A 15,666-nucleotide genomic window follows, 5' to 3' on the forward strand; every position below is an offset into this window, starting at 1 on the left:
TTGTTCTTTCAGCAACTTCTGTTGTTTTCATTCTGTGAGAATCAATTTGTTGTCCTTGTTTTGAACAGTGGGACCCAAGGCTGCCCTTAAATGTCTCAGATGTTAGAAAAAAACGTAGTATCAGCAGCATATGAAAGTATTGATATGCACTGGGTAACCACTTGGGGAAGGTAGAAGTCAAGACATGGAAGGCTTTTAAACACTGAATTTATTGAGAGTTTTAATAACTGGTGGGGGGTGGGGTCAGCGAGCATGAATCCCATTTAAGGATTGGAAGCTAGAACAGATCTAATCAGCTGCTCCGTGTGAGCCCATCTGGTTTGAATGTGTATGTTTTCACACAGCCTTTGAATACAGTAAGTAGAAATGTCTAAGAACTGGGCAGCAGGGGTTTACCCAGAGTGTATCCCTGGGCATTGTGTCAAAGGGTGGCCTCAAGTCAAAAGCAAACTTTTGTGCTTAGTGATATACTTTCCCACTAAATGCTGTAACATCCACACTTATCTAGAGTTGACCATCCTGCGTTGACTCTATTCTCTCTTTCAGCCAAGTTCAATAATTTCCAGCAAAGCCATCAAGGAAACAGTCTACCTGGAACAGAGGTGCACACCCCTTCACTGGAGGTTTTCAAGTAGAGCTGGATGGTGTCAGAGGTTGTAGGTTTCTTCACGGAGCAGTGTATTGGGCCAGATGACACATCTAGTCCCTTCAAACTCATCCATTCCATAACTCCTTAACTCTGGGAAGTAATGCAAGAACTATCTAGTCCAGAGAATACTGGAATGCTGGAATACAGCAAGGAGTATAGAAGAAGGCAATGGAATTCTATTCAGATGCTAAGAAAACTGCACAGGTATGATCATATACTTTTTAGGAGTTGACCTAGGTAAAGTCACCTTTTTCTTTTCAAAAAGACCTAAGACCCTCAGGCTTCAAACATTTCTTTTCTACTTCAATTGGTACTAAGCCACTGGTCCTAAGAAAATGGCTCGCTTTACCTAATTACATTTTACTGAATGGTAATTCGTCTCTTAATGAATTTGTCCTATAGATATTACACTGGAAGGGGAGGAGATTATAATTTAATCCACTTCGGGAAACCACCGTCTGGAAAAGTACTGAGAAATTCTCCGAAGACGGAAAGAAAGAAATGCGTAGCAGAGAGTGGCAGCTTTTGTTCAGGACATGCCCTTGGAGAAGATAAACAAAACAGAGTGGAGCAGCCCACCTCCCTTACACTTCACCAAAATAAGTGATGCCTGAAAAACGTGAAGCTCAGATCTCCCACAGCTTGTGAAGTGAGCCAGCTCGCATGAAAGTCCCTGCACCTTAAAACATTAGTGTATTCTAATAAAATCCATTTCTGAATGAAAGCAAAACAAACAAATAAATACATAGCTTGACATCTAACTTTCACATGAGCCCTGGAAACATTATACAATTGGGGGCACGTTCAATGGCAGCTATTCCAATTTAATGGCACTGCAATAGCTCAGACTGCATTTTCCCCCTAACAGGTTGTCAGGCGAGTGTTACGTTATCTACACAAACATGTCTTTCATTTTGATGGCAACAAAACCATAATAAGTGTATCACATTTTAATTTAACTCTGAGCAGCAACGTCTCTGCTTGGATCGAAGTTGGCATCCTTCCCCCTTCGTGAGATGGCATCAGGGATAAAAATAGCCTTTCCTCACCCTGTTAATAGTCCATTAACCGCTGGTTGGTGAAAGTCATCTACAGGTGACATTTATTTATTTATTTATATTTCGAATTTCTGTCACTGCCCATCTCCCCCAAAGGGGGACATAACAGGGAAACACAGGTTGGTTGGAAGAGTGTGTTTTCTGCTCTTGGCGCTGCAGGTAACGGCGTTCCGTTTAGTCATGCTGGCCACATGACCACGGAGGAAGTGTCTACGGACAAATGCCGGCTCTTCGGCTTTGAAACGGAGATGAGCACTGCCCCCTAGAGTCAGACACGGCTGGACTTAATGTCAAGGGAAACCTTTACCTTAACCTTAGGCCATCAATAAAGCATAATCTATTGTTTGTACAGCTACATTTGAACAACCACGGTGAGCTTCATGTCTATATCAACATCTGTCATGCCTAAAACTGAAAATCCAAGGATCTGTTTGCTTTCGTGCTAGGTCAGACTTCCTTAAGCTGACACATTTCAGATGTGTTGGGGCTGCAAGTCTCAGAATTTCCATCACTTTGAAGTGAGCCCGGGGCACAGTAGACTGGAGTTCCTGAATGCAGAGGTTTTCTAGGTTTTTGAACAGTCCTGGCTCCTGCTGATTTGGAAGGCCTATAAAGGTATTGGAAATCTAGGATGATTTCTGTGTAATAAGAGAACATAACGGGGATGCACAAAGCCTTCTAAAGAGACGCTGCACAAAATAAGTTACTATGAATAAATCACCTCTTTTCAAAGCATTATAACAGCTGTGCTGCTTGCAAGTCTCCTGATGCTGCTTTGAAAACGGTCTCCAGCTGTCTGTATGTGGGTGAGCATAGCCACTTCACTTTCCAGCAGATCCAATGGAAATTTTGTATATTTAGGCACAGGCATGAGGAGATGGCCAGGACAGCATTCGAAACAGATGGGCAAATCTCAGCTATTTCAAGAGGAGGTGATTTGTTTGTTAACACATTTTCCAAAACACTTCTTTTGAGCACTTCAGTAGCTTTAGTACATACTGGCCACGTTCATATAACATTTTTGGCTAGATCAGGTACAAATCCACAAACTGTATCCATGCAGCACGTAAAGTTGCTTCATGTCAACCGTGGTTAGATTTTTGTTGCTTAGTGTGCTGTGCAAATTAAGTCCATCTGGCTAGTTTATGGTCCAAACGTGATGTGCAAATCAGAAAACTCCTGAACTTCAGCTCTTCTGAAGTCCATCTCTTCTCAAAAGAGCCATCTGTGAATTCAGTGTGGCAGCGAAAAACACAGTGTTCTGGGGATAAACCACATCCAGAATATCACAAACCAGTCCCTGTTCTATCAGTCCTGGTATATCTGGGCCAATGAGTTCAAGGAAGAAAAGCAAACATCCTGAGAAACATACTAATGTTCTGTCCTTGGTCTTACAAGCAACTAGGCCCAGCTTTGTCCTACTTATATCTGGTTGCTTTTGACAGAAGCATTTCCACAATCGTCATGGCATTTTATATAGAACACCATCAAACCACACTGAAAGCAGACCTATAAACTAATGTTGGGTCAAAATCTGGCTTGCAATTGTTCAGAAGTGTTCTCCTGCAACAGAGGCCTCTGCTTTTCTAGTTCATTCTCACCAGGCTTCTTTTAGGAGGTGCTTTTGAGACAACTTCACTGGTGAATATCTTTCTGTGACCGTGAAGCATCTGATGTCTTTCTATGGCCCTGAAGGCGTCTAACGTCTTTCCTTGGTTTTAATGAATTGTGGGAATCCAGAGAGGCTGCAGCGTGCTGGAGTGATAATTATACAACATGAAAGAGGGGATTCATTCACACTGCTTGGCCACCTGGTAACTAGGTAAATGTTGGTTCCCCAAGTGCCATCCATTAGAATTTCACTGAAATTCTCCGGAAAGAAATTTCAGAAGCGATTCCTATTCATTAAAATTCTACTGAACACAGAAAAGGAAAATGTAGATAATATTTTCAAGGTGGAACTAACACACATTGCCAGGAGAACAGAAACAAGCCATCCAAGAATTAGCATTTGTAGCATTATTAGTTTCACTTTCCGTTTGGAAGGTGGGCAAGCTGAGGGTACCTATACCCAAACATGACGGATGGTTTTTCACTGCTGAGGATGTTTCGTCACAGAAAAGCAACGAAGCTATAATTACAGAAGGAGATTGATATATGCTACTCTCAGCAGATGGAACCAAGGTTACTTTAAGATTCTTGCATGAATGACTGTGCATTTTTGATTCTGGGTATCTCTCAGTAACAGTGAGTTGTAACACAGCAGGCAATGAGAGAGAGAATGAGAAAAAGGTGAAAAAGTGCTAACCACTCCACTTGCACAGGTAATTTTGTATTTGGTGATCTTGCATGGCAGGAGCCGAAATAGAAGGCTTGATAAAGACTCTAGACCAGGGTTTCTCAAACAGGGTCCCATGGCACTCTAGGGTTCCATGAGAGGTCACTAGGGGTTCCCTGGGCGATCACGATTTGTTTAAAAAAATATTCCAAATTTGGGCAACTTCACATTAAAGAAGTAAGTGTTATTATTTTTAGGTTAAGAACACTGTTCATGCATATAGACAGGCCAACCCCTGAAACGAATATAATCATTTTGTAACCTCTGGCCTGTATTTGAGCCTGAATGTGCAGGGATTCAAGGGCTCCTCTGGGGTCAAAAGGTTGAGAAAGGCTGCTCTAGCATGTGGGAAAGGCCTGGTCAAACTAACTCATTAAGAAGTTTACATACAGTAATTGTTCTCACTGCCTATTTTACTTCTGTCTAGATTTGCACATTACATTAAACCATAATATGGTTTGAGTGGTGAGGAGATTTTGCTTAGTTATTGTGTGAACTAAGCCACTGTTCTTTGCAAGTATGATACATGGCTTAATGTGATCCCATGGCTTAATTATGGTTTGTTCAACAAAATGGAGTTAAATGTTATATATTAAGCAACAAGGGAAATATGTATTATGCAGCAAGGTAAATACAGAATGGTTTCTAATGTTCACACCAAAAGATACTGCAAATTGGTTGGAGTAGAAAGAAGGGGGAAGTCAGAAATCAAATATTTGCCTATAGTATTTTTAGGGGTGTTTAATTTTTTCTTCTTCTTTTTTTAACATTTATAAATAATAATATAGTGGAGATTTTGGTACTAAGCTCAAAAATTTATCCTTCCCTTTTATACCATGAAAATAACTCCATGTGCTCTGTTTGGAATTTTTTAATGCTCAGTGTAAGATCAGTAATTGTATAACTTCACTAATTATCTGTTTTAAATAAAAAATCAGGAAATTAGAAAAAAAAATACCCAACTAACCAACCAAAAATCAAACTGGAGTTAGGAAAGCCAGAACTTAATGTGGAACCAAGATGGCTTCATTATAAGCCCTCCTGTTCTGTTTTACCTTTCTTCCCTGAAACAGGGATTAGAATTCTGTAGTTATGAGTTTTCTGTGAAATGTTCCTTTGCATTACTTTATGTTTCCATACCACAATCCCCCCAACAATATCAAAACAATACGAACCCACCAAGCTAGAAAAGTTCCATGACTACCCCATTGTTGGTACATTTCCATTTGAAATGGAAGAACAAGACCACCAGTGGGTTCTCTTTAACATGAAGGCAGTACTGATGGCTCTTCAAATAACACCATTAAGACAGAACAGAGGCAAAGGGCCACAGAGGGAACAATAACAATAACAATTCATTAAATGCATATGCCACCTCACTCCCAGCGACTCTGGGCAGTAATACAATGGTCAAGAGAATTGATTTGCTCAATGGCACTGGAGATCCCCCAGCTCCATCAATTTTACTATGGCTCTCATAAACCCTTAAAAATTAATTTTATGATAATCATATTTGCCAAGCCAACCCCCCAAGTTACTGGTTTTTATATTTATGACAATACATTTTATTTAGCCCAATATTAACTGTAAAATTGTTGGCATGGACACACCTGAAGGAGGAATGTTTAATCAGCTGAACAAATATGGAGAGATTTCTATTACTGTACTTGTTAAAGTATCTTAATAGTGGCTATCACTGCTGCAAATGATGCTTATTTGAACTCTTCCCATTTATATGCAAAACTTTAATGTACCACAGATGGATTTAATTTTAGTTAAAATCATCTGTACCTGGATGCAGTTATATTCTTTTTAAACTACAATTCATCCAACTGATATACCAAGTTTGATCCTCAGCTATAAGCCATTCTTATTCTGAGGCAGGGGTCAGCAACTTTTTTAGGCGTTAGCCCCTTCTCTTCAAATCACCCACCATCTTGCAAGATTTCAAAATGTTAGTGCCCTCATTGTATGATCAAGATAGATAGATAGATAGATAGATAGATAGATAGATAGATAGATAGATAGATAGATAGATAGATAGATCATAGAGATGGTGTAGAATCCTCATTCTGGCATGAAGAGTGGTATTTTCATTGAATGTTAATGAAATATTTTAAAGATATTACCATTCCCCACTGTTCCTTATTTAGGCAGCTCAGATCAGCTGCAAGCCAACACTTGCAAGATATACTATCAAAGGGCACAGCTGATCCTTATCGATCTAAAGAAGCAAAGCCTCCCAGAGTCACTCACTGAGATAGAAATCAAATAAATAAACAGACAAACAAATAAATAAATAGCTGCTTACCATAAGGAGGATCCCTCCGTTCCAGTGACCTCTAAAAAGTCGTATTCATCCTCCAATTGGAAATCCAAAAAAACCAGAGCTATGGTGTCTCCAGGCTCTGCTAGAATCGTCCATGTGCAGTCAGCATTGTTGTTGTACTCCAAAGGATAATGGGGGGTCGAAATGATTCCACTCTGCCCCCGGAGTGTCCCACCACATGCATCATCAGCTGAAAACCAAAACAAGAAAGGATAGCTCAGCCCAAAGTAACAAATGTCAAACTCAACTCAAGGCTTTTGACAGCATTCTCCCTGCCCCAACCTGGTCAACATACAAAAAGGTTTCAGCTTTCTGTCAAATCCTTCATGGGAGTGAGGGTCCTGGAGCAATCTGAGAGAGGAAACATTCGGCAGAGCTCATTTGTTCCTCAGTCAAATAAGAAATCCTGTCCTAGGTCATATCTGGACTGAATGTGCATGATGGTCTTCCTTGGTGGAGATTTATATGGGTGATGGTATCCCATATGATGCTAAGCTGGCATGAGTCAAAATGCCTGTGATAGATTGTGGGAAAACTGGAGGTGAGTCAGTTGATCATCTATCTCAGAAAAGACAACTCAGTCCAGGTGCTGAGAGATCTGGGAAAAAAGTGCTTTCAAGATTGCCTAAAACTGAGGCTGGGAAATTCCTATTCTAGTTTCCAAGATTCCCAGACTAGCCTTAAAGAGATCTTAATGAAATTTGCATTTTTCTTGCTTCCTTGGTCTTGCCAGCTATGTGGGGCTGACAGACCTTACTCCCCTCCAAATTCCATGCTTCAGGAGATGTTTGGCTGAGGAGCATGGTGCAACCATATTTGAATTGCATTTTATTGTATTGTGAATTTATTTGTACGTTAAACCACTATGAGTCAGTTCCATTTGGTGGTTTATAAATATAATAGATAAATAAGTTCAACAATATAGACACCATGACATGGAACATAATTTTGGGGGCAATTGGGACGGGATATGCAATTCTTAGAGCTGTGGGACAGTTATATGTAACTGTTGATAACAGCTTCTCATAGCTTCATTCAATTCAATTTTTTCTTTTCCTGTTTCTTTTCACGTTTGTCCCCTTTTCTGTTTCAAAGGTTATTCTGGGAAAAATAATGACTGCAGTAGCACTTGTGGGGAGGGGGGAGGAGCAAATCTCTGGGCAATGAGGGATACCATACTTAGCCCCCCCCCCAAAGAAAAGGTGACCAACAATCCTTGACTGTGCTGCCTCTGAACACACTCAAATTTAACTGATTTTTTTCAATGTATGAAATGTTGGCTCAGCCCTAACCTGAACACGCCAAATACGTATTTGGTCATGCTAAATTTACTTGATAAACATTTCAGATGAAAATTTTAAAGGGAAAAAAAAAAACCCTTAGAAAGCCTCTCTCTATAGAAGGTATTGTTGTTGTTGTTTAGGGCTTCCTTAAGAAAGGAACAACTGTTTGAAATTGACCATATATAAATGTGTATATATGGTCAATTTCAAACAGAGCTGAAATTGACCCTATATACACATTTCTGGGTACTGATTTCAAACAGAGCAAGCACAGCTCTTTCCTCAGTTTTAGTAATTAATGGAACCCTGAAAAGCAAGTTGTTTATTCATTTATGTATTTTGCTTTACATTTCTTCACGGCTGACTGACACTGAATGAATTGTATCTACCAGTTTTCCCAGACAAGGTTGGGGCAGTCCTCCTTTAGCTGACACTACAGAATGTTAATTTCCACCCAGTGTATTTTGATTTAATAAGCCAAGTTGCACAAAAGTATTTTGTTTGTATGATCTGTCTTCCAACAAACTGTTCCTTTTTTTTTCCCCCTTCCACTTGCTCTTATGATCCAGGAGGACCTCATGAAAGATCAACTCATCTCAGGTATGTTTTAAATTGTATAATGGCCTTCATGCCTAAGAGAGACTAGAACTCAGAGCCTCCTGCATTCTAGGCCAGCACCTTCACCACTACAATCAAACTGGCTCTCTTAGAGACTTAAAATTGTCTATACTTGCAGCCTTACCATTTTTCAACCTTCTCACAGCATTTATGTCTTCCTTTTCATCATTTCCACTCTTTAGTATATCACTACCATTCTTATAAAAAGATCTAAACTATTCCTCCCAACGTTTTCTCATCCCAAATGATTTCATTGTTTTTATTTTTAATATCATTCACTCTGCTGGAGATTCCTTTAGCCTTCTTCACTCACTTCTAAAAAATGTTCTTTATCTATCAAAATTGCTCTGCACTTTCTCTTCCTCTTTTAATCTTAATAATTTCTTGTTCTCTCTGAGTGCATTCTTTGTAACATTCTTCTTCTATAAGCACAAAATCTTTCATTCTCTTTTTTTTTTGCAATCATTCTTTGATATGCCTTCTTTCTCATCCCCAAGGTCTTTCACCTCATTATTCCACAAAACAACCTTCCTCATACTTTGCATTAGTATAACTCTACATATTTCTGTGACATTCTGTGACACAATTCTTTGCACTGTTGCAAGTAGTTTTCCCATTCCCTTCCCTTATATCCACTTTCCATTTGCTCTTTGAGATATTAAGCCATCTCTTAATTCTTTTTCCACAGAGGAATAGTCTCTCTTTTGTAGTCCTTCTCTTCTTATTCTAGTTGCTTCCCCTGACTTTCTTTTCTTCTGGTCCACTTCTTTTTCCAAGATCCACTCTTGACACTATCCAACACTGGTCTATCCTACATTCAAAACCTCTCATCATTCTTTGATCCTTCACTCATTTTCTACATCTTTCATCATAATCAAATCAAAGTCATTCCTTTGCCATGTATAGAAAAGGTAAAGGTTTCCCTTGATGTAAAGTCCAGTCGTGTCCGACTCTAGGGGGCGGTGCTCATCTCCGTTTCTAAGCCTTGGAGCTGGCGTTGTCATAGACACTTCCGGGTCATGTGGCCAGCATGACGGCTCGGAACGCCGTTACCTTCCCGCCGAAGCGGTACCTATTGATCTACTCACATCTGCATGTTTTCGAACTGCTAGGTGAGCAGGAGCTGGGACTAGCAACGGGAGCTCACCCCGCCACGCGGTTTCGAACCGCCGACCTTCCGATCGGCAGCTCAGCGGTTTAACCCGCAGCGCCACCGCGTCCCATCTTGCCATGTATAGGATGAATATATTTGTGTCTGAACCATGCACTTTAAACAGACTTTTTTCTAAGAGGATACTCACTAGTCATCACTTTCATTTTTCTTGAGTCTCAACATGGCATAATTGCTTTATCTGTACTCTCTCTCATCCCCACCCATCCACTCAAGTCACTTAGCTGATGTTTTCCCCCAGATTGCATTTATTCAGAATATTGCACATTCCCCGCATAACATCTGGTTCTTCCATTATCACCATTTACTGGAGTGCAACATGCAACCATAACAACCTATGGATTTGTATCTTCATATACACTCTTCATTTTTTCAGACATAATTTTTAGCTCTGTCATTCAGAATTAAATCTATCTGTTCTTTGCTTCCACTCATCAGCCCCATTCCATAAGATCAGACCCAGACCACCTTCGCTCAGATCTCTTACACTCTTCTTCCTTTTCTTAGTTTCCCAGACATGCAAGACACCTAAAATTCATTTCATTTGTTAATTCATAACTCTTTACTATTTATCATAGAAGAAGATGTAGGAAGGGAAGGGTTAGGGTTACGGTTAGAAACCTGTGATACTTCAGATATTGTTAAACTGACAAATTTAGCATTCCTTGTTATTAGGACTTGTAGGAAGTTTTAATTCAGCAACATCTGGAGGGATTTTTTTAAAATTATAGTATGGATAAAATCATCACAGAAGAAAAATTAGAAATCATGAAAACATAGAAACATAGAAAGAATGTCATGGTGAATCAATTTAGTTGATATACAAATTAAAAGCATATCTTAATAAATCTAAAAACCTCCCAATAGCTTCTGAAAAGTGTTATTTTTATGCAATATGAAAAAAAAAGTGCAGAAGACCACATCTATTATGTAGGAAAGTAAAACAGAAAGAGAAAGAAATTATCTCTATTCACAAAATGTTATTCTATTCATTTATTAACATTTGGGTCAGTTAACAATAAGGAAAAAAAGGAGGAAATGTGGCATATCAATCAACAATGGGTCCTGTATGCTAAAGAGCTACATCTGGTTGGATCCAGGAGAGCTTTTTCTTTGTGGCACCCACCATTTGGAAAATAACTCCTCCCAAGGTGAGATTGCCCCTGATCCTATTGACATTCTGGAAGGCCCTTAAATCCTGGTTTTGTCACTGGGCCTGGGGATCTTATGAAGAATGGAGCCTGTGAAATGGTTACACTGCTCATAAGTTTTGGAATGCTCTCTCCTCTGTTGTTTGTTCTATTTATAGTTTTTAAAAACTGTTTTTAATAGTTTTTTAAAATTGTTTTGATTGTTTGGTTTTGGGTATTTTAATCATGTGTGCCACCCAGAGTCACATATGTGAGACAGCTGGCTATGCAAGTTTAATAAGTAAATAAATAAAATAAATCACATATAGTCAAAAATTTTAAGTAGTCCTCCAAATGAGACACTCAGCCATAGAATACTTTGTTCAGAGTGAGAATAAAAGGTGAGTTCTTCAGATCATTGTATGATTTATACAGGTATATTGTATTGTTGTTGTTTATTCATTTAGTCGCTTCCGACTCTTCATGACTTCATGGACCAGCCCACGCCAGAGCTTCCTGTCGGTCGTCAACACCCCCAGCTCCCCCAGGGACGAGTCCGTCACCTCTAGAATATCATCCATCCACCTTGCCCTTGGTCGGCCCCTCTTCCTTTTGCCCTCCACTCTCCCTAGCATCAGCATCTTCTCCAGGGTGTCCTGTGTTCTCATTATGTGGCCAGAGTATTTCAGTTTTGCCTTTAATATCATTCCCTCAAGTGAGCAGTCTGGCTTTATTTCCTGGAGGATGGACTGGTTTGATATTGTATAATTTATGGAAAATGGGTGTCCTTCCAGCTTTATAGTATCAATCTTTTTGCAAGTCTTTTGCTTCCGATACCCATTTCTACTGTCTCCCTATTAGTTTCCAACTGCTACAAGATAATTCAAAAGAACATAGCATCCATAAAAACCAGTAAATCATCTGCAACAAAATGGAAATAACTGTATAAAAGGGAGATATGATGACACAAGGTTGCATTTTGAGCCCACCAATTTCTTCTTTTAAAAAATGCATATATTTCTATTCCATAAGAAACTAAATTTAATTTAATTTAATTTTAAATCCATAAATTAAAGAAATATACTAATGGCAAAATAGTCTTCCATTTTGCTGTATCAAATCACTGGTCAAAATAATTGGTCAAAATAATTCCTCCAGGATTCTCTGAACAGTACAATTTTCTTGCCTGCAGTGCTATCTTCTTCCCCTTCCTTAACAAACATATTGCACAATTTCAGAGCTGATATACCGGTCAACAGAAAAATAGGATATTAATTGAACAAATAAACAAAATGCTCTTATCAGAGTTCCTCTTACTCTTTTTTTTTTTTTTGGTATCCTTTTTTTTTTTACTTTTCAAAGGCACAATTAGTCTAATTGGGAAGAGAATTCAAAGAACTACTATTAAATCTGAGTTGGTGAGAAAGTAGCAATCAATTACTACAGTAAATTGAAAGTAAACTTTAAATATCTCCTTCTTTAAATCAACTGAGTCTGTGGAGAGGTCAAAGGTGTAGCTCAGAAACAGCAACCAAAGGAGAAATTAAAACTGGAAAGAATTAACGTAAGCTGTCCATTCTAGTACATACTTACTTTGAAGAAAATTGTACAAAATTCAGCAGAGATGACTTTCAGGGCAACTGGCAAGGCTTCAGCTTTGATGTTTCAGCTTCAGCTTATTAAAGGCATAGCAGTAAGAATTTCCATTTTGGATTTGCTCTTAAATGGCTGCTTTTCAGCTTGCTTTCTATAAAACTAGACAATTCAGAGATTCATTTCTGGACAGAGTGTATGCAATCAACCAGAAAGCCTTTCCATTGCCAATATGATTGTGTTCACATGTTATTTAAGTATAGTTTACTGAACAAACCACAATTGTCTGGGTTTGACCAACATGCTGAAGTAAAATGGACTGCATAATGGCTTAGTGTAAAATAAAACCCCCCACAATGAGTGATGACAAGCTACTGTTGGTTCATACTCTGGGAAAGACACCCTACATATAATTGATTTACAGATTCTAGGATCTGTGTTATCTGTGCTACTTGTTTCTGAAATGGGATTTGATAGGTCATCCACAAACTGCATCATCAAGGGAGGGAAAGGATAAGTTTGTCAAGATTGAACTAGAACGTTGTAAATTTCCTACTGGCACCAGTCACTTCGTCCTCAGCTGTTTGGCCTTGAACTGCACATGACAGGAACTGTATCTTAGGATGACTTGGCTGCAAAGGGACTTGGATAGCAGCAGACTGGGTGACCTGCTCAGCACCTCCTTAAAATTACACTTGACACTTTTAAGCATCCTTCCCAGCTGCAAGTACAACTCTCTGAGATACGACTAAAGAGGTTGGAGATTGAGATAAGTAAGCACAGACAGATATGGAGTGTGTATCTGCCTATGTGGATATACCTACAAACACACATCCCAATCTATGTATGTGTGTATAATGGGAAACATACAATCATCAAACCATTTCTCCAGATATTCCAGTAGTGTGTAGTGTCTACTCTTGTGGTGGTTCTCTGGTGTTCAGGCATATGGTTCTCAAGAACTTACTGGCCTGATTCACACATGATGCTAAGCCCTGGTTGTTTGACTAAAGTTCATTGACAGAGGTCATAGAAAGCATGAAGTCAGAACCAAACAAATAACAATAGGGCTTAGCAGAATGTATAAACCCCATTACTAGAGAAGCTGGAAATTGAACTTGGAATCTATTACTTATAAAACATGAAAAACTTCTATTCCTTGTAAAAACTGAATTATAGGCTGAGTTTGCCCTTCATGGTAAGCTATAACGCAGTTGGTTTACGGCTTAAAGAATTGCATGGTCCCAGTCACTCTGGTTTACTGTTTAGTGTCATGCAAACCTAACAAATTGTGGTTTACTCAAAAAACTACATTTAAACAAATAATAAAGTTATAGACTCTGTCATGGACAATCTTCATGAGGGGACGGCTCAAGGCACCTGTGTTTTTGTCAGAATATTTATTCTATTTTTTTTTTCCTTATTGCAATACTATCGCAGCTGCAAGAGTTTTTATCTTTCTCTAGATACTGTCCTCTAGCCAGCTTTCTCCAAGAAATATCTTGCTTGTTCCTGTTTTACATCAGTCTAGATATTGTGTTAGATGTGATGCTTGGTTTATTGTCTGGGATAAAAAGCAAATACTCTCACTGAAATTCCAGCTTGGCCAGAAGTGAAGTAGTGGCATTTGGAGCATTTTATTCATAGTTGTAAAAAAATGGATTCAACAATAAAGAGGTCTGTGATGCAGTTGGGAAAGGACTTGCACATGCACTAATGAAAATATTTCACAATTACACTGCCAAGATGGCCAGAATGCACTTCTTATTACATTTGGACTGGAAACATGTAAAAACAAGCCAGGGGGCTAGGGTGGGGGAAGGGACAGAAAGGTTAAATCACTGACTTAGTTAATCTAACTTTGATTTAGCTAACCAAGCATTTTTACATTTAGTAGTTTATACAGATGTGTCTCTTATTTGTTGGAAACTCTCTCTTTATTATCCTGCTTTATTTAAATTTATTTATGTAGCATTCGTTTCTTATTTTCATTCCATGCATGTAGTATAGGTAGTCCTCGCTTAACAACCATTCGTTTAGTGATGGTTGACTTATGACTGCCAAAAAAAGTAGACTTACAGCCAGTCCTCACACTTATGGCCATCACAGTGTCACCCACAGCGATTTGCTTAACAATTGCTGCCAAAAAAGTTGTAAAATCAGGTTGGATTTGCTTAATGACTACTTCGCATAGCAACCAAAATTCCAGTCCCGACTGTGGTTGTTAAGCAAGGGCTACCTGTATAGACAGTCAGCTGGCCTACATTACAACTAAGTAAACACCTATGACTGAAAAGAAAAAAGAGAAAGCAATTGCCTGATTGACTACTTTCTCAGAATGCATGTGTGCGTGTGTGTGTAATGAAAAATATTTGAGTGTGAATGCATGCACATATAAGTGCCATTTTTCAACATAATGTTTGTCTGCTTGCCACGTATATGATTTTAATAAACAGAAAACATAGTCCATTGAGTACCAATATATATTCTGTGGGGGAATATATTATTGGAATTTCAATAACATATCCCCCCAGAGATTTGTATGGCTCCTACTCTGCTCTTCTTCAACAGCCCTCAAGAACATGGCTTTTCCCTGTTAGGGTGAGTCACAGGGCTTTTATGGGAATATATATGTTAGACTGTGTGCTTTCTTGCTCTGCCTGGATGTCATTTTTCTTTCATCTTCATTATATTCTTTGCATACTGTTTTAGCAATGCCCAGAGTTGCTATGGAGTCAGGAGGCCTTATAAATATGACGAATTTATAAATAAAGCAGATTTGATGTGATTTTTTTTTTTTTTTACAATTACATCAATATTCTATTCTGTGCAGTTCTTCCACCATACAAAAAGAACTGTGAAGACTTTTTGCCCTATTCTCCAATGTGTGCAAGCGTGACATTAAAAGACTGAAAGCTTTGGAAAAGTGGGCACACTTCAGTTTTCAAAATGAGAAATTATCCTGACCCAAAACACAATTCAGGAGAAGTGGAAAGCAATGGCTGAGTTCCAGATGGTAACAGCAGCCACATGGGGATTCCGGCAGATTTCCTACCAGAGGCATGAATTCAGACCCGAAGCAAATTGAAGGCAGACTTGAAATCCAGGACACACCCTAGGGAGTTCCAGTAGTGCTTAGACAAACAATACCTACACAATCACATTCAAGTACTGCTTCAAGGGCAGACAGCTGCTCTTATATATGGCCACATTTCATTGGGTTGGCTATTAAATCTTTGTGAAGAGGTATTTCCTATACTTAGAGGCCATGTATGCCTATTTTCTGGACAGGAACCCTTGGTTTCCAAAGTATGGCAATGAAACCATTTCCTGCCATGGAAATGCTGTGGATTGATGGGGAATCTTGGAAGGGCTATGGATACCTATGATTTATTTTAATTTACTCCCCCAAAAGGCAGAGTGATCAAGGCAACATTGCAAAAATGATAAAGACAGATATCGAACAATCCAAGCTCAAGTCCCTTCATGCAACTTCT

The 15,666-nt window shown here is 38.9% G+C and overlaps 1 protein-coding gene across 1 annotated transcript in view; it reads right to left on the minus strand.

Moving 5' to 3' along the window:
- The window catches only part of CSMD2 (CUB and Sushi multiple domains 2), a 643,348-nt gene that overhangs the window by 388,251 nt on the left and 239,431 nt on the right, over positions 1-15,666 (minus strand). The window contains exon 5 of the mRNA XM_063311620.1: positions 6,357-6,564. Coding sequence (XP_063167690.1) covers positions 6,357-6,564 — 208 coding nt within the window. The remainder of the gene's footprint in view (positions 1-6,356; positions 6,565-15,666) is intronic.

This window comes from Candoia aspera, chromosome 10 (assembly GCF_035149785.1).
Source record: "Candoia aspera isolate rCanAsp1 chromosome 10, rCanAsp1.hap2, whole genome shotgun sequence".
Classification (NCBI taxonomy): domain Eukaryota; kingdom Metazoa; phylum Chordata; class Lepidosauria; order Squamata; family Boidae; genus Candoia; species Candoia aspera.